This window comes from Primulina huaijiensis, chromosome 14 (assembly GCF_012295235.1).
Source record: "Primulina huaijiensis isolate GDHJ02 chromosome 14, ASM1229523v2, whole genome shotgun sequence".
Classification (NCBI taxonomy): domain Eukaryota; kingdom Viridiplantae; phylum Streptophyta; class Magnoliopsida; order Lamiales; family Gesneriaceae; genus Primulina; species Primulina huaijiensis.
The window spans coordinates 5088639-5109216 of NC_133319.1; the positions used below are offsets into that span (position 1 = coordinate 5088639).

General features: G+C 31.3%; 1 protein-coding gene and 1 pseudogene across 1 annotated transcript; one reads left to right on the forward strand and one right to left on the reverse strand.

Annotated features, from left to right (window-relative positions):
* The first annotated feature begins 168 nt into the window (after window positions 1-168).
* On the forward strand, window positions 169-13283 carry LOC140957686 (tRNA-specific adenosine deaminase TAD3-like; annotated as a pseudogene).
* Window positions 13284-15936: 2653 nt separating this feature from the next.
* On the reverse strand, window positions 15937-17652 carry LOC140956690 (cytochrome P450 94C1-like). The gene has a single exon (XM_073413538.1). It carries the CDS (start codon window positions 17552-17554, stop codon window positions 16058-16060), a length of 1497 nt encoding a protein of 498 aa, XP_073269639.1. The 5' UTR covers window positions 17555-17652; the 3' UTR covers window positions 15937-16057.
* Window positions 17653-20578: the final 2926 nt, after the last annotated feature.

Here is a 20578-nt window from a genome sequence, read left to right on the forward strand (position 1 = left end):
TCGCAACTGTTCTATAAATTTCGCGCTCCCACTCCATTTTCCTTCACATCTGCGATTAATTTTTCTCTCTTACGATATTAGTTTTGATTTAGGGTAAGTTTTTTGCGCTTCAATTCTCAGTAAATTTCTGATCCTGTTAAAATCGTTATTTTTTAGCTTGAAATGCAGGTCGTTTTCAGCTGATTTTTTTGCGCGTGCACAATGCTACAACATCTTCTACGGTCAAATTGTAAGTTTTTTTTTGTAGATTTATACATTGTTTAATTAGTTTTTGTTGCATGTTATCTAGAAATTAAATAATAATGCATGTTTAATTTGTTATTAAAATATTATATAATTTAATTTATATAAATTATCAACATTAAAATTATAAATAGATATATGTAAAAAAAATCATGATTTATCAATCATATATAATGAAAATAGATTTGAATTAAATATATTATTAATCAATGTTGAGCTAAAACAAAAATCAATAAATTAGATATTGATGAAAATCTTAAATAAACATTACGCAAAATAATAATGGATTCAAATCAGGATTCTAAATATAGTAATGGTTCTGAAAATACTTCATAATTATATGATTCAGAAGAAATTCTTGAATCAGACATTTCAAATAAAGAAGAATGTAATAATTGTATACAAGTAAAATATTGTATAAATCATTTAAGTGAAAATGATATACAAAAGATGAATTTTATAAACTTATGTCTCAATTTCAAGATTTTAATATTAATATATTAACTAATAGTAATATTTTAGAATTTCTTAAAATGATTAAGGATCCAATCTTAAAATCTACTATTATAGATCAAATGGAAAATACTGCTTCAATCAGTAGCAATAATATTCTTGTTAAACAAGAACAATCTTATTCAATGAAAGAAGTAAAAAATCTTTTACAGAAAAATATAGTAATCAAAATCTATTTACTATACAAGATTTAATAAATGTGATTGATTAATAATCTTAAAGAAGAAATAAAAATTTTACAACAAAATAATAATAGTTTACATTATAGAATTTCAGCTATTGAAAATAACAAAGAAGATTTAGTTTTCCATCGTGAAATTTTTGATAATTTTCAAGACAATTTCATTTCCTAATCCTAATAAAAAACATTTATCTGTTTTAAGGATGATTATATCCCAGAAACGGTATACTAATATTACTTTATTAATAGACAATTCTTAAAAGAAGAATTTTATAGCCATGATTGATAGTGGTGCAGATTTAGATGTAATACAGGAAGGATTAATTCATATTAAATATTTTCATAAAACTTCTCATACTATTTCTCATGCAGGAGGAGAACATTTAGAAATAAATTATAAATTGCCAAAATCATATATTTGCAAAGATAAAAACTGTATTTTAACCAGTTTTTTATTAGCAAAGAATATTTCTGGCCAACTCATACTTGAACTTCCTTTTATTAATCAAATTTATCCCTTAACACATATTGATGAAACATGTATTATAGGAACTTTTCAAGATAATCCTATTTCTTTCAAATTTATAACTAAACCTGTTTATAGAATTCTAAATGAATTACAAGAAAAAATTGATAGAAAAATTTTTCAAATTAATTCTTTAAAAGAAGTAGTAAAACTTTTAACTACAGATGATAAATTACAAAATCCTAAATTACAGGAAAAAATTAAATTCATTTATAATAAATTTTCATTAGAAATATATAATGATCTTCCAAATGCTTTTTGGAATAGAAATAAGCATATTATTTCTTTTCCATATGAAGAAAATTTTAAGGAAAATGATATCTATCTATACTATTTAATTAAGTTTGAGGCACTTAGAGTAACTAACTTTGGTGTCATGGTCTGTTTTAATAATTATATATATTAATAAAATGTTAAAATTTTAATGTAAGTTATATGTAGTTCAGCAGATAGAGTCATTGTTTCCTACGGTTTAGGTTATATGTTCAATTCTTAGTGATGTCATTTTTTTATTCTTTTATTTTTCAATTTATTTTTTATTTTATATATATATCAAAATTACAGTGTAGTCCCTCACCATTTCTTATAATTATATTTTGATCTTCATTTAAATATAAATCAAATGAATTATAAAAAATATTATACAAGCACGCAACTCGTGCGTCGGCGCACTAGTTCCTACTAAGGCTCGTCCTTGCCAAATGAATTATGAATATTTAGAATTATGTAAGAATGAAATTCATTCTTTATTAGACAAATGTTTAATAACACCTTCTCAATCTCCTTGGTCATGTACTGCTTTTTATGTTAATAAACATTCTGAGCAGGAAAGAGGAGTTCCTAGATTAGTCATAAATTATAAACCACTTAATAAAGTTTTAAAATGGATTATGCATCCTATTCCTAATAAAAAAGATTATTAGATAGACTTATTAATGCTATTATCTTTTCAAAATTTGATTTAAAATCAAGATTTTGGCAGATTCAAATTAAAGAATTTGACAGATATAAAACTGTTTTTAATATTCCAATAGGACATTATGAATGGACAATAATGTCATTTGGACTTAAAAATGCCCCTTCAGAATTTTAACAAATTATGAATGATATTTTTTATTCTTATAACAATTTTATAATTGTTTACATTGATGATATTCTAGTATTTTCAAATGATATTGAAACACATTTTAAACATATAGAAATATTTAAAAATATTGTTATCTAAATTGATTTTGTTTCAATAGGTTCCTTGGTCATATAATTGGAAAAAAAAGAAAGATAATTCCTATACAAAGAAGTATTGAATTTGGGTCAAAATTCTCTGATATTATAACCGATAAAACTCAGTTTCAAAGATTTTTAGGTAACATAAATTATATTTCTCCTTATATTCAAAATCTTACTAAGGCTTCTTCTATCTTATATGATAGATTAAAGAAAAATCATTTACAGTGGTCTAATAAACATACTGAAGCAGTTAAAAATATTAAAAAGAGAATTAAAATTCTTCCTTGTCTCATGCTTGCTAATCCTCAATGGGATAAAATTGTTGAAACTGATGCTTCTGATATAGGTTTTGGAGAAATTTTAAAACAAATAGATCCCAAAACAAAACAAGAATATCTTATTCGATTTTATTCTGGGAAATGGAATAATGCCCATAAAAATTATTATACAATAACAAAAGAAATCTTGGCTGTTGTAAGATGTATTTTAAAATTTCAAGATGATTTATACAATCAAAGGCTTATTATGAAAACTGATTGCAAATCTGCAAAATTTATGTTTACGAAAGATTTTAAACATGATTTTTCTAAACAAATGTTTGCAAGATGGCAGGCTCATTTAGCCCTTTTTGATTTTGATATTATTTATAAAAAAGGTGAAGATAATCACCTATCAGATTTTTTAGCCCGATAATATTTATCAGCATATTTGCATGCCTAAATCATATCACATAGAGTAACTTAATCATGGAAACATTTTGAATATCATATGATATTATCAATTCTATATTTTAAAGAAATAATTTATTCACCTATTACCGTGAGATACAGATTTGTATAATTATGATTTTCAATTATTTGATTAATATGTTTAACAGTTATCCGTAACTTAAAATTTTCAAATAATTTTGAAAAAGCAGTGAAATTTAAAAAATTATTATTTTTTTCTATAATAAAAGATTGTTGATGAGGATACACTGATTTTTGAATCAGTCCAGAAGAAAGTTTATAATTTCTTTCAAGAATAGAAATATAATCTATAATAAATATTTTAAAAAACCAAGGAACAAAATGGATTAATTTATTTTGATTTTCACAGTATTTATAAAATTCTATAACAATATATTTAAATTCTTCTTTAGAGAAACTTTAAAATACCATTCTCTGAAAGATTCTCATTTGGGTTGATAAAATCGTGCATTAATTCTCGCTCTAGCACGATATCCTTTAATAAAATCAATTTTTGGCTTTTTATCCATTAAATAGTAAAATTCATTTCTGAAACTGTATCAGTTTCTCTCACTTTTTGAAAATCACTTTTATGTAGAATATTATTTTGATTAATAATTAAATCTTCTACTTTATGATCTACAACAGATTCTATCTCTTCTCGTATCTGAGAAGTAGAAGCTCTAGAAGTTTGTGGAACATTCACCATATAATCTAGAGGTGAAATAAAAGAATGACTAGATCTTGATCTAGCATAAAAAGAAGATGATAATAATATTCTTTGTTCATTATTGAACTGTATATGAACAAATCTTTTATTTGTTTGTATAACTTGTTGTAAATCTCTATTTATTATATGATTTCTAGGAACAACTTGTTCAATAATCCAGTTTTCTGGAAATTCAATTTCTTCCCATTTTATAGATCTACGAGTTGTAATATTAGATCTATTAAAATTAGTTTCTTTAATAATAGCTTCATTTAATTTTTTATCTATCTTTTTACACATATGATTTAGTGTAAATAATGATTTATAATAAATTCGATAGCAAATACATATAACTTATGTTCCAGGAGTATAATTATAACCATGTGTTTTAACATTTAATGTTAAAGAATCTAATATATTTATATCAGACAAAGATAAAGATAAATTAGGATACACATCAAAATATATTGGACCATGTGCCAGACTAGATTGAATTATTCCCATAAGAGATTGTTTCCAATTCAAATTTCTACCGTATCTTAAAGCTGCTATAAAGCTTTCGGATAAACTTTCTAAAGTTAAAGGTCTAAAAGCAATTTGAATTAAACATATGTGAATAAATCTATAATTTTTCCTATAAGGTAATATATCTTTATTATTTAATAATCTAATAACCATTTCTTCATTGTGAAGAGGAACTGAAGATTCTGTAGTTTTAATTACTTGTTTGAAACCAATTTTAGGAATAATCCACTTATTCAATAAATCTAGATTTTCTGGTAAATCATATTCTTCATTTAAACTGTTTTGAACAGTTTCTTTCATACTGAAAATATTCATTGAATAAAAGTGCTAAAACATAAACCAAAACTATTCCATGGCTCTGATACCATCTGAGGCTTGTAATCAAAATTGATCATGATATGTGGCGTTGTTACACATATCGAACATGTTCTTAAAGACATATAGCCTAAAGACATACAACTACGCAAGGTTTCCAGCCGATATACTATATTCAAAGAAACTGAGCTAAGAAAAAGAGGTATTTGAATTTCAAAATAATAATAAATATAAGGTTCATATATGAAACTTTTACAAAACATTAAAGGATTTATTAAAGATATACCAAAGAAATTAAACAGCAGAGGATTTTACCGAGGTCCACCATAGAAACATAAATTCATAAAAATCACCCATAAACGTCTTAAACGCCATTTCTTGGCTAAGCAGGCTAAAAGGCTACAATATAAATTTATTATTTCCTAGTTAAACTCAAACCTTGTGTTTACTATTTCCTGGTTCATCTTTTTACCTTGTGTTTTAACCAACCCTTATATTACATTAAATTCCCAAATTCAAATAAATATTTTATTATCTCAATTTAATTCCAAGTTACAAATAAATATAGATCATGTTATAGTAAGATAATGTTTTAGCACGAATAGTTTAGCCAGTCATTCTGGCTAACTTTATGTAAATATATTTTTATAAACAATAAATAAAAACAAAAAATAAAATGATAAAGTAAACTTACAAAGTTGTATTCAGAGCTTGAAGTTTTTATTTAATTCAAAAGAAGGGTTGTTCACATAGAGGGAATAGAGGGGAGCAAACTCGACCGTGTCCTTCTAAGAACACAAAGCAACTTATATATAGAAGGAAGAGCCGAACATGAAACCCCGGATTCCAACTAGAAATATAAATAGTAAAATGCTTTTTAAAAGTAAATAGTAACATGGTTACAAAAGTCAAAAAGTCTATAGTGATATTCCACCAACTTTATTAAAGATTTATATCTTAATCATCTTTAATATTATATTTTATGGACTTTTTTAAATTTTCAAAAATATCACTAATCTGAGAAAAATTAGGCATATCATCCTCCGGGTCTTGAGCATCCTGCATTTGCATTAGATGGATGAATTGATTTTCACTTGATTCAGAAGTCATTGATTTGTCTGATTTGGAGTCAGAACATCCAATATTCTTACAAAGATCTTTATTCATTTCTTCAATGTAGACTTCAATCATTTTTTCTTTAGAATAAATATCAGAATATTTCTGAGTAAGAAGTTTGAAGGGACTCATTGAATCTTGTTCTTTCTCTTGTTATTTATTAAAATCTTTCTGATATAAAGAAATTTTTTCCTCCATATTGTGAAGGGTGTCAAAACCATAAGATTTTCCAGTATCCGGATCATCCCTTAATAATTTGTCCCAAAATTTCGTGGAACTGACCCTCCATAAGCAGGGAATGCCTTCATCAGTAGAACCAAATTTTGATTGTCATCGCCAAATCAATGGGATCCCAAATTCCATGAAGAATAGATATAAAGTCTTTCCATCGATCTAATGTTCAGAAAATGATTTTTTAATACTCGGGGAAACATTTAACCAAATATTCATTGGTTTTATAAAAACCTCTGACAAAATTTTTGCTGATGGACCAAATATTTTCCACCATGTTAGAAACCAATTAGGAATTGAGTAATGGAAAACATTTTCACAGATTTTTAAAAACCATGTATGCTTTCTTTTTTCATTTTCATAAAATAGAGTTTTTTTAAAACTCTTAACATAATTCCAAAAATTAAATTTAAAATTCATTTGATGACTTTGGGAATAAAAATCTTTTTCAACTAATGGAGATATACCCCATTTTTCAATAGATATAATTTTTTTGATGATGAACTTTGAGAAGTTATAACTTCCTTTATGTTGAATAATTTTTTTGATGATGAACTTTGAGAAGTTATAACTTCCTTTATGTTGAGTATTACTGTAGAAGCGAGTTAATTCAAACTGAGCCCAAATTGGTAGCCAAGGTACTCGAAGAAGCTAAGCTTTTAAATTACCCGACCTCCGTATAAGGGTCTAACGCCAAATCCGATGTGCCGCTGCCTGTCGGAGTAGAGAACAATGAACGACGTAAGTGATGAAACGCCAACAGATTTATTACAGAGCTGGAAAATCATTCACGTTCCGGAAAAAGCTCCGGTTTCTCCTCAACTACAGGAGACTGGTATATATTTAGACATTGTGAGTTTCATTAATTTCAAGCTGCTATGATTTTATTTTTTCGTTTTGATTTACAGTTTGAACTATTTTCTGTAGTGAGCATGTTTGCTGCTTCGATCGAACCCAAGTGCGCCAATCTTGTAGTCAGGTTTGCTGCTTCTTCCACCTTGTTTCCTTTTGCTTTGAGTCGTTGAACGTCTTCTTATATTTTCATAGAATGTGTGTGACTGCAAATTTCCTTTTTTTTTTTTTTAACTTTTTTTGATTTGGTTTTAGGAAGTTGAATCAAATAGTACCTCTAGAAAGTCACCGCCATGTGAAGCGTATACGCAAGACCTCTCTCGATGGAGGTAGTTTGTCAATTGCTTTTTCTTTTGGTCGTTCACCGTTCAATGCATTTGGTCTTAGATAATTATTTTTACTATATAAATACGAATTTTACTAACAACAGTTGCAAAATAAGTTATCTAGCGAATTTTTGGTTTTCCTCGTGCAAACTTGTTGTATAAATCATAATGTTGAAAGAATTACTGACGGTCTTGCTAAGAATTTAACCAAAATTTTCTAGGTTTTTGGTATTGGCTAAGAATTTCTAAGGTGAGGGTGGGTACATTGGTTATCATATTTTCCCGTGTTATAGGCTTGGTTTTGAATGTGGTAACGTTGGTTTTTAGCGCATATCTTACCTAATTTATTAAATATGGAATTGAGCCAGCAGATTAATGCAACTCATATGAGTTGCTCCTTCAAACATATGGCATGATTGGTCCCACATGAAAAACATTTGTCCCTGACGGGGGACTGTTGGATCTGGAGTGCAGTCTAGCATCAAATTTACTTTCAAGCTTGATATATTTCCCCGCAGGTCTTCTATTTTTTGTTTGTGATTTCTTAAAATGGAAACTGAAAGGAAGAATATTATCATGCAATTAATTCACCTCTGAGATTTATGATGCCAAGTAAGGGATTGAACATGTATTGTGTTTTTGAAACTCATACCACTTTCTTGAAATTTTAAGCATAGGTTTTCCACGACCCCTTGACTTTTTTTTCACCTTTTTCAATTCTTTTTAATGCTCAGTTTTGGAGTGTAAAGGTTTTTGTGAATTGGGCACTAACAACAAAATTATCTGACAGGAAAGACTCAATTATTTGTAATCTTGTGCATTGCTTCTGGTGATGGTGAGCCCAAGAATATGCCGAAGAATGTGCTTGAACTTGTAAATACGTACCAGTTGAGTACTTTCATTGTAAAAGTGAGTTCTTCTTGTATTTTTAGCTTTTATAAATTGGAATACCTGTTTGACTGATTTGTTTCTTAGGCTTGAGTGGATACTTGCTTGAATCAGAAACCTTTCTCTAGGAAGAATTTAATCTCAGGGGTAGTTGCTTCTTGGTTATTCTTTAGTTTAAAAGTTATGTTTGAATGATCAAATTTGTGTCTTATATTTTTCATGCATTCTCTTCATGTTAGATCATCTTTTGTTTACGATGAGATAAGATGTTTCCATCTAGTTACTTGGCAAAAGCTCAATCAGTTTCAACAAGGAAGGACTTTCTAAATATTTTATTTTAGGTCACAAAGATCTGGATTTAGATATTTGTATAATTGTATGTACCTTTTCTCAAGTGGTTTTGACTGGAAAATGATCGATTGAAATTCATAACTTAGCATTTTGTGTGTATTGTAAGGGAACTTTTAATAAACAATGGTTTTTTTTTTTTTCAGACATAATTATGATATGTGATTGTATGTCATATGATATTCAAAATGTTTCCATTATTAAGTTACTCTATGTGATATGATTTAGGTATGCAAATATGCTGCATTAACCAAAGAAGAATGGAGGAGCAATGCAAGTTGTGGCCAACTTCCTTCAATCCACCTACCTAGTAAGTTCGTGGTGATGACGTTTCGAGGCAACCTATTCTAATTTTCATTTTGTTATCACCCATTTCTAATTGCAGCAATATTAATGGCATAACTGGATTTAGTGAAGAAGATTCGATAACAGTCTTCAACTTCATGAAGATTGCAGTTTCTTTGGCAAAATCTGGTGTTGGAGTGAGTAATATTTTCTTTCTGCATGCTGCATCCTTAAACAAGCTTTCTGCTCGCGCTACTCTCAGAGTGTCTTATTGAAATGTCCTCTACTTTTTAACTTTAAAATCCTACTATTTTTTTTTTAAATTCGAAACATCCATTCCAAAATAACTCAACATTTTCAAAATCCTAAATGCATAAAAATCCATAAATCGTCAACCACCAAAATCATACGTCAACATTTAAAAATAATCCAAAATTAAACTAAATAAAGAATGAAACTCTAAATAGAAATTCCTCAAAATCTTTTCGTAAAAACTTTAAATAATAAATACTAATACGTGCGAAAAAATAATGTCCCTCGAGTGTACTGTTTCTGCCATAAACGTCACGATATTCTCAATTATATAATATCATATTTATCACAGTCAATTCACATCCTTCAAAATATTTTCTTTCCTTTTTATTCATAAAGTATTGTGTACTTCAAAATTCGTAAAATAGCATTTTTTCAGGAAAAATCGTACGGCTTTAGCATATATCATAAAATTCCATATTTTTATCATAAATATTTTACAATATCATTTAGCTTGTATTATGATTCTTCGGGACACTGTCAGACTTTTCGTACCCCGTGAACCACGGTTCGAACCCTTCTTATTTCCTAAGCCTCACCCGAGCCCTAATCTTAAACTAGTCACGTTTCTTGCCACTTTCTCGAACCACCCTCAAGCCACCCTGGACCTAACCCCGACCAGAGCCTCTTGGACCCTTCCCGACCTAGCCTAGACTAGTGCATCAGCGCCCAGCCATAAGCCAAGCCGCGCGCACCCATGCGTGTAAACTCTTTGACCGCGGCCTCCTATCTTCGAGCCATCTTATCCCAGCCGCCTAGGAACCCAACTAGGAATGTGCTAGACCTTGCTTGACCAGCCCTAAGTCCAGGCCTCGCTGAGCCGCACACCTCTCCTTCCGAAACAAGCCATGCGCACAGCCCTAGCTCCCCAAGTTGTCCGCGGCTCCTCTTCCATGCACGTCCAAGAGTCCAGCCGTGCTAGGACTCTTTCTAGCCTTTACACGCAGCCAGCACAGGACCGTGACCACGCTTGGTGGAGCCCTAGTGCAGCCTCCCTCATAGCCGAGTCCTTATGTCCCAAGGAAACCCTAGCAACCCTAGGTTCACTCTCCTTCCTTAGCCAGCTCGGTTCCGGCTTTCGTGTTGTCCCCTAACGACTTTTTTCCTAGCCCTTTAACGTCTTATATTGGCAGCATGTCCCTTAGAATTCATAACGTTCTCAAATAAATCATAAAATCATCAAAACTATGAAAATAATCATCCAAACGTTAAACGATCTGTACTCAAATATTTTTCATGCTAAAATACATAAAACATGCATAATAAGATTTGCATAGTGCAAAAAAAAGTTTAGTAGCGTGCTTTTGCGTTTAAAACGCTCGAATATTCAATCGTTGGCGTGGGTTGCGAAGAGGGACGGACGGACGACGAAAATCCTTGAATTTTTGCTCTCAAAATTTTGAAATGTGTTTTGTGTGAAGTGTGCGGCTGGTATGCCTCTCAAGAACCCTAGTTTTCTATTTTATAATTTTCGAAATTTGGGTGTTAATTGGTTAAGGTTTTGGGCTTTTTAGTTTAGGAATAATTAGGCTCACTAATCTTAGGTAAATTATGCTCATTAAGACTTATTTAATTGAAAAATAAAAGTTTACAAAATTTGTTTTCAAAAATAATAATTTTTGGGCTTTTAAAAATCCTTCGTTTGACCAAAACCGGCTTTTCGGATAAAATCGAGCTCGTCTCATAGAATAATTTGGGTTCCAGCATTTTTAGAAAATTTTAATTATATTTAATCATTTTATCAAGCCTAAAAAACATTGAACAAAATATTTTTATCTTGGTCGTCATCGGTCTATTTTCTCCAGCCTATTATCGAATATTCGGATAAAATCTTTAATTTTCATGAAATCATGTACTTAGACCTTCAATCATATACAATGTATCATTTAAGCATTTAAAATCAATTAAATAAAACATTTAAGCAATTTAACTAATTTGTATGCATGTGGTTTACATTGGCTGATTTTTGGACGTTACACTAATATCAGTCCAATAGATTTTGTACTTTGTGACGAAGACTCCTATCTTACCTTTAACCTTCAAGTAATTTTAGTGTGAGTTTCTGCGGCTCAAAATTACTCTTTTACGTACTTCATGTTCTAACTTACCTTGAGTTGCTGCGGTTTCACTTTTAAGACTACTACTCAGAATGTTAAATTTTTCTCAGCTAAACTCAGTTGATCCTTATTCAGGTGCAACTCTGTATGTGCATCACCATTTCTCCATTGGTTTTTTGTTACGCAGTATCTCATTATAATATTTGTTTTTATTTTTTTGATTGACTGCTGCAATTTGTGTTAGTTATTATTTTATTTATCAGCCAATTCTTTTTGGCAGGTTGTCAATGCTGCTGTTATAGTAGATCCTTCAACTTGCCAGGTTATTGCTTCCGCATGTGACCAGGTCCAATCTCGCAATGCTGCTTTAAACTTCACTAGCAAGAAAGCCAGTACTGCAGAACAACTTGAAGCAGCTACCATGCATGAGACCGCTGAAATTAAAAATGATCCATTATTTCTTGTCAAATGCTCATCTGATGAATTAAACCTAAAATATGACAATGTTTCTTGTTTAAATCCTTTAGCTTGGATTGAGCCCCAATTTCATTCAAGTTCTGATTCTTGTCACCCTTTACATCATGCTGCCCTTGTGTCAATTGAGAAATCTGCTGCAAGGGACGTGAATCTTTTTCCTTTAAATGGACATTCTGCATATTTCAGTAGCAAGGATCATGAGGTGTCTTCTCCGACAGGGTCTCCTTTGAAAAGATCGAAGACGAATACAAATGTAAGATCCTGAATTTCTTATTGGTGACAAGCATTAGCTTTGTGCATGGCATTCGACAATCTGCCTGTAATGTGAGCTGATCTTTATTGTCCTGAATGCTTTCAACTAAAGCATTGACTGTGGTAACTTCAATACACTTGTGTGTAGAATCTTTCCATCTAATTCGAATATGATTGTGCTACAATGTATCATTTAGGTTAAGGATGAGGTGGACATGAATGAGCACGCCGATGGGTTTCATTGTGATGCGACGAGACCTTATTTATGCACCGGCTATGACATATATTTTGTGTGGGAACCATGCATCATGTAAGTTACTTTATCTAGATTACTGGCACCGTGTATGCACCTTATCTAGCCCTTCTCTCTCCCTCCTCATGTCTTGAGTGTGCTTGCAAATGGAGCTTTAACGAGTGTTAAATAAAGTTGTCAGGGTGTTAGGATCCTAGGTAGAATTGTTTTCAATGATCATCCAGGGTTCAAAATGAGTGTCGCAAGATCTACCAAATTCATGAATGTAGGCCTGCAATGCAACTTTTTTATGAATATTGCACGCTTACATATCGTAAAACAATAAAATATATCATTTCATTCTACAAGCACTATAAAAGGGAGTTTAACTAACATATTTTCCTATGTCTTTCCCGGCAATCTTACCTCGGTCATGAACTACATCTCAATTTTACATTCCTTCGACGACATAATCATCTCCTTGACTCTGTGATTTAGGTGTGCAATGGCCGTTGTCCATCAAAGAATCAAACGTGTATTTTACGCGTTTCCGAATCCAAAGGAGGGTGCTCTGGGCAGCGTACACAGGTTGCAAGGGGAGAAAAGCTTGAATCACCACTATGCAGTTTTCAGAGTCTTGCTACCTGAACAGATCCTTAAAGACGATACAGATGCGACATTAACAAAATCTCCACAGCATCAATCTACTTCTACTCAAGTAATATTATAGTTTTAGAAGATATAATATAATTGATCCCAGTAAATCAAAATGTATCATTTATATTTCGAAAATTAAGATTTCTTGGTTCAAAGTGTGTCGCATTGGTTGTTGGGGTTATTTGGGAGTAAAAAAGAGGACCATGCAGGGGTTGTTGCCTCATTCTGATGTAAAATTACTTGAATTGCGTATAGTTTTGAAATTAGCTTTCATCGACGTTTACATCTATCTATTAAAAATTATGTACAATGTGTTCACGAAGAGTGTCAATTGGAGTAGGGAATGTTTGACCACAGAAGTTCAATTCTCCTTATCAACATTTTTTGATGTGAGTCTGTTGCACAAGAATTGTCTAATACAATTTATCTGTCTAATGTGGTTTGGAGTCTACTGCATTAGTTTAGAAGTTTATCTATCAAATATCAAAAAATAATGATCGTGAGTTTTATCATAATAAAAAATTATGTACAATGCTATTAAAAAAAAGCTATAATAACAATCTAATTTTGGTCGCACTTTTTAAAATAAAAATTAATAGATGCTTAGTGAAATAATTTAAAAATTCAATAGTGATCCCCATTTACTGAACTGATGAATTAAGTTTAAATAAGAATAAATTAGAAGTTCAAGCGCGGTAAGCTGCTGATGTTGTGTCATTTGATCTTGTTGATTAAGTGGGTCTCAAAAAAGTAGAGTCAAATCTTAACATAAAAATAGTGTCTCTGTTGGGGACATGACCGATGATAGGAAAAAAGTAAGATAGATCTTTAAGGGATATAAGACAACACCAGCAGATAGAGATACACACACGCCTCTTCGAACTCATGAGCCTAACAACCTAACTAATTAGTACTCAATCAGAGATCACGTGCAAAACCTAGACATTTGCTTGGAACATGTATCTACTCATCAAACAAGTAGCATGCATCTTTGCCAAACCATTATTCGAGGTTAAGTTTTGTTATTTTCGCAATGTTTTAGGTCTAATTGATTTATCTTAAACATCAATTCAGGGGAAATATTGTTTAATATGACTAAGATTCTATAAAATATTGTTGTATTAAATACTCATCCCATTCGAAGACCCAACTATGATATGCGCCAATAAGCCAACTTTATCATATTGGCAAGACAATGTTTCTTCTAAAAATGTGTCATTACTGGAATTTCTCCAGTATTCTCTCTTTTTAGAAGACTTTATCATATAATATACCAAATTTATACATTGTGCTGCTTTATCATTAACCGAATATTGGACAACATACTGCTTTTATTTTTCAAAACATTTTCTCGCACTTTTATGCAATTGGTTAGTCTGTTAGCTCATCTTTCTTAAAAATTTTAAACTAACTGCAAATATGCTGACGTGTGTCCTTGTGTTTGTAACTTATGGTTGTACATTTATTTTAAAATCATCCTTTCAAATTTTACATCATTTACTTTGCATCTATTCATCTTCGAGCCTTCTGCTTTCTTTCTGCAATCTTTAAAATTTTCTGGAAATCTTTCTCTCGATTGTTCTAACCTTCAAATGGGCAGAAATGTCCAACGCATATACTCAGAGTGCTTACCAAATCTAATTTACATATGTCTAAATTGTTTGAGATGCCAACCTTGTGGCTATGTTCAAAGCCTTGGAGACATATGGCCTTCGTTAATTTCTGGTAACTCCAACAATCATTTACAGAACTACGCTTCTGGATTTCTATGCCAAAGCTTCTATTTTTGTTGAATGGAAGGTTGTCTATTCTCATGACAACAATACATTTATCATTGATGAAGCTCTACTCATTTCCATCTTGTCTCTTCCCACGATTGGATTGTTGATTACAGACATTCTTGTATTTAATGTTGATATCACTCTTGGATGTTATATATAAATACGACACCTTATAGATCAAACATAAGCTTTTGATGGAGATTCATATTATGAGCAGATTATAAGAAGAAAACAAGCTAGAATGACAGCAAACTCAAGAAAAATGTGTGTTACGTAAGAATATTTAATTTCCAAACATACGTAAACAAATTTAGGTGTTTTTATTTGTAACATTTAATTATTGTTGTTTTGGTAAACATTTTATGTTTTTTTTTTCAATTACCAAAATATTGAATACAAAATATTTGATAAAATGTTTTAACCAAACATTTTATATATATTCAACTTGCATTATTTTCAAACCATTTACAAAATGTTTAATTGATTTTTGAATTATTATGTTTAATTTCTTCTGCTCAATTTAAAATCAAATTTAAATCGTCGCTAATTTTTGCGACGGTTTTTCAAAAATCATCGCTAACACCAATTTTTTTGTAATGTTTGAAGCTATAATTTCAAATCATTGATGTATGGATGAATTTATTTCACTGCAATTGTGATTACCATGGATTTGACATCCATCCTACATATGTGACCAAGAAATGGTGAACATAAGGTTCGAGTTTAATCAAAAAATAATAAATTCATGTTGTATCTCTTCAGCCTGCTTAGTCGAGAAATGACGTTTAAGGCGTTTATGAGTGATTTTTATGAATTTATGTTTCTAGGTACCTCGGTTTTAATTTTTGTGGTATATCTTTAATAAATCCTTTTACTATTAATATATATATGATTGTGAGAGTAGGGCAAAATAAAATATTGAAAATTTTGAAAAATCAGAAGTGTCGGTTGAAATTGATATATAGCAGCAGATAAGGATTCTAGATTTCTTGATCTAGAAAAGTCATGAACGACATTCTTGATTTGTTCTTTAGCTCAACGAACACAAGAAGACTTTACGATTACGATGCATAACTGTACATGAAATTTCAACCTTTTTTTTTTCCGGATTCATTTAACATACACATCTCTTCGATCGCCCGGAATGAAATGAAATTACAGGTTAATCATTCAAATATATTCCTTGGATCGGAATTGATCTAGCTTGGCCAGATAATAGATACATACAAAATGTGCAAAATACTATATTCTAATTGATGAATTCACCATGTGTGTGTCATCTTTCCCGAACTACGACGGGTAATCCTCCTCTGATCGTGGCCGTGATTCCCGGCCCGAATTTCAGAGACCGATCCGCCATAGCTACTTGGATATCAAACTTCCTGATCAAAGACAAAGCCACCGTTTTCATCTCCACAAGTGCTATTTCCTTGCCCAAACAAACCCTTGGCCCGGCCTGGAAAACGGGATACTTGAATGGATTCGCCTGCTTGAAAACCCCATTTTCCAACCATCTTTCGGGCTTAAATTCTGCACAATCATGGCCCCAAATACTCTCCATCCTCCCCATTGCATAGGGGTGATAAGTTACCCGAGTGCCTCCCGAGACAATCATGCCGTCTGGCAGAACGTCATCAGCATCGGAAAACTTTGAGTCGAATTGTACCGGAGGAAAAAGCCGCAAGCTTTCGTGTACCACCGCCTGCAAGTAATGCATTTCTCGCAACTGGTTAAAAGTGGGGCATTTTTGAGTCGCCGACCCCATTATCCTGTCTGATTCCTCGATTATGGATTGGATTACACTCGGGTTCTTGCTTAATAACCAGAAGAAACTGGTTAAAGATGAGGCCACCGTGTCGCGTCCTGCTATGAGAAAGCTTATGACTATGTCGCGGAGAAATTCGTCGTCATCAATGGTAGCCATGAATCTGGACAAAAGATCATTTTGTGACGAGATTTCTTGGTGATTTCTTTTATACTTTATCACCTCTTTTGCCAGGTCGTTGACTGATTCAATGGCCTGTTTGAGTTGCTTCTCCTTCCCCAAATTGAAAAACCTCTTGATTCTCCAAACAATTGGAGATGCAGATATGGCCCTTTCTGCCGACAGTCTCGACGCCAAATCAAAGGCCGATTCGAATTCCGAGATGGGTAGAGATAAATTCAAGCAACCAAGATCTAATCCGAACGAAAATCTACATATGGATTCGAATGAAAATCGTCGGAAAACGTCTTGCAAATCGAGTAAATCAGCTTTGTTTGCTTGAACAGATAGCAAAGGAATGAGCTTGGACTGGATTTCAGAAGTGACAATCTGGAAAGCATACGATCTTACAGAAAAGCTGCCCAGTTCAAGACTCGCCATTTTCCTCTGGAACTTCCACAAATCACCATCAACGTTGAAAATCCCTCTGCCCAAAAGATCACCGAGTATGGCCGAAAAGGGTTTCCCTTTCGGGTAGTTGTGGAACTTTGTTTTCAGCATATGCTCCACATTCTCAGTATTAGCTGTAATAACATTATTCAGGACATGAACATGAATTGTTCCAGTCGGAGAAATTGCAAGAAGATGAGAGTACCAATCGCAGAGATTATTGAACTGCGAAGACCAGCTTGAAGTGAGAAAACTCTGGCAAATTTCACAGCTACACCATGGTTTCAGCCTCAAAATGAAACTGAAAACGGAGAAGACAAAGAAAAGGGTGGTGAAAATGAAGAAGATGAAAGCCAGAATCATCTGTAATGGAGATGTGCAAGAAGATTCAAAAGCCATTAGTATGTTTGTGGAATACTAAAGAGAAACAAGATATAGATTATAGAGACAATTAGGATCATAGACAAAGAAGAGGAAATTAAAGATTGACTGTTAGAAGAATGAGAGTGGGGCTCTCATTTATACGGATCGATCCACTGTACTTTTTCGTAATTAACAAAGAAGCGTGTGGGGAACATAAATTTTTTTATAGTCGGCAAAATTTTATTTTTTTATTTTTGGAAGGGAGTCGACACATTAAAATTTCAATTTGGATTTTTATGGCATGTGATTATGATATTTAATATTTTATTCTATGTATGTGAGAGGAAAATAATCACTTGTTTTTTCCTACTCGACAATGTTAAATGTTGTTTGACAGTTTTCATCTAATTAATATACGACATGTGTGTTGAGCAATGAATCATGATCACTCATTCGTATAATATGATTAAATGAATGTGTATTATTTATCAACTGAGAACACATGTCTGAGTATATAAAAAATAATATTCATGTAAATAACATGAACTGAATCGTTAAATTCACGTACCTAATATGAATGGAGAATAACAACAAAATGTGTCTTAAGGAATTTTTTAAAATATATTTAATGTTGTTCATTTAATAGAAATAAAATCATATTATAAATGGAGTGAGAAAATAAATAAGCTGTAGTCGAAAAATGATTTTTCGTTATTTATCAATGTTTTTAAAAAAATAGTGATGGTGANCATATACGATCGTTACATCATATTACTTTATTTTTACATATTACGTACAAATGCAACTTCATTTATATTAAATTATTAAGTTTGAGATCCTTAGGATAACTATATTAGATGACACCAAAATATTTAATTCTATAATTACTCTTCTTACTCTACTAAAAACATCATCAAATCACTCCATATTTTACATAGAAAAAATATAAACAAAACTTCATTTTTAAATCGAGCAACTCTTCTAAATTAAAAATAATTTCGTGTTAATTGTTTAATATTATTTGATCAAATTAAAAATAATAATAACACATGCAACACGTGTGCATCTTTTATCAGTGTTAATTATGAGATACTACGTACAAAGATAAGTCGTAATCTCGACTGCATATTCAACCATCACAATTAACCTAAACATGTGAAATTCACACTTGACCTCGTATGAAAACAAAAGTTTTTGGGCCAACGATGACCTACATGAAAACAATACTTTGTTTTAAAAAAAAAGAAAGTGGATGTTGATATTTGATTGATAAACAGAGATTAATTAGCTGTTACATTTTGTTGTAGTGGGAAATCACATTTTGGCTATTGACAGTGGTTTCGAGTTTATACGCGCGTGTGTGGATTTTCAGTTAAACACGTGCTGTCCATTAAGTCTAAATGAGCATAAGTAACGCGTGCGCAAAAGCCTTTGAATTCTTTGCACGTGTGCGTCGATGTTCTAGACTTGAAGACAAAGTACTAGATAACTCTTGCGGCGTACGTAATAGAAGTGTAAGCGATAATGTGGCGACACTTCAATTCATTTAATTGGAAAAGTCACGGTTGAAATGTTCACTCAAATTTAGCGGTTTGAATGGATATAATTATGAAATTCCATAAAACAAAATATATAATTATGAAATAAAATCTAAGCCAATATATATATATTTTTCATTAATGAAAAAGTCCTGTTCATGTGTCACCGCGTAACTCTCTTTTTTTTGTAGATATATTGCATTTGTATTGATATCGTCATATATAATATACAATATATCTATTAAAATAATTTTTTTAACTTGAAATAATGCGTATTGTCAGATGTTTTCAATTTTAATTTGTTTATGAATTGTGGTGTACGTAAATCATAACAAAAGAACACGAAGAACATCAAAATTTTAACGTAGTTCGGTTGAAAGATTTATATATATGAGGATATGTTAATCTATCGAGTAAATCCACTTAACTTCAAAAATGGCCTAATCTTCAAAAGTTGCAATCATATAAGAATTTAAACAATATGAAACTCTCTCTTTTCTTATGATGTATTTATGATGAACACATTCGATAGACTCACTTGACGTATACTACTCGACATATGAAAATAATCTTAACATGAGTGAGCTTATATTGAATTGTTGAAACATCCACTACTCGTTTTTCTTTAAAATATATGTTTTTCCTAAACCATTCGGGCGAAATTACTATGTATATACATATATATTTTTAAAATACTTTTGCACCATTTAAAATAAATCAACCAACTATTATTTGAAAATCCAAAAAAACATATTTAAAACATAAAATCGTAAACGTCAACCAATCCTAAGCTAACATTATTTCAACAATAAATTTAACTCTAACATCCTCTCAAAAACATCACAGTCATAAAATCTTTAAGAAATCATAAATCATAAATATTGTTTTATTTGCGAAAAACTAGCTCCGGTCCTCGGGTTGTGTGCACCTTCAGTCCAGCAAGATCAACCATCAAAACCTCCATTATTATCAAGCTCGTGCTCACCTGCATCGATCACAATAGACTCAATAGGTGTACGTCTAAGTTTAAAAAACGAATTGAAAAATTAGTCGAAAAGCTTAAGTTTATGTCTAAAAAATATTTATGGGTGTATTTTAAACTGATATGTTAAGTTTGAAATGATTTGGGTTGTCGTTTTAAGGTTTAAGAATAACTTGGGAAATTTAGAGTTCTAGGGGCAAAACGTTCATTTTACACCTGAAAATGTTAGACATCCTAACAGTGCCCTGAATATTGTAATAAATGTTAAAATGTTTATTTTAATTGTTTATGGAAATTTACGATGAAACGTTAATGCTAAAAGACGTGTTGCGTGCTTGGTTTAAAAGAAAATTGATTTATATATGCGTGAATTTTTATAAGTGATGGAAATATGAAAAGTTGAAGGAGGTAAATTGATTGTGACTAATATGATGATACGATGATATGTAAGGCCAATGCTTAGTTGACAGGTGAGAGTGTCGCTGATGTCCCCGTCGTCCGGTACCGTGGTAATACGTAGATGGATCCATCGACCTTCAG

What these genes read in the sequence shown, in the direction of transcription:
- LOC140956690 (XM_073413538.1), bottom strand. Translation starts at nt 17,554, where the DNA reads ATGGCTTTTGAATCTTCTTGCACATCTCCATTACAGATGATTCTGGCT.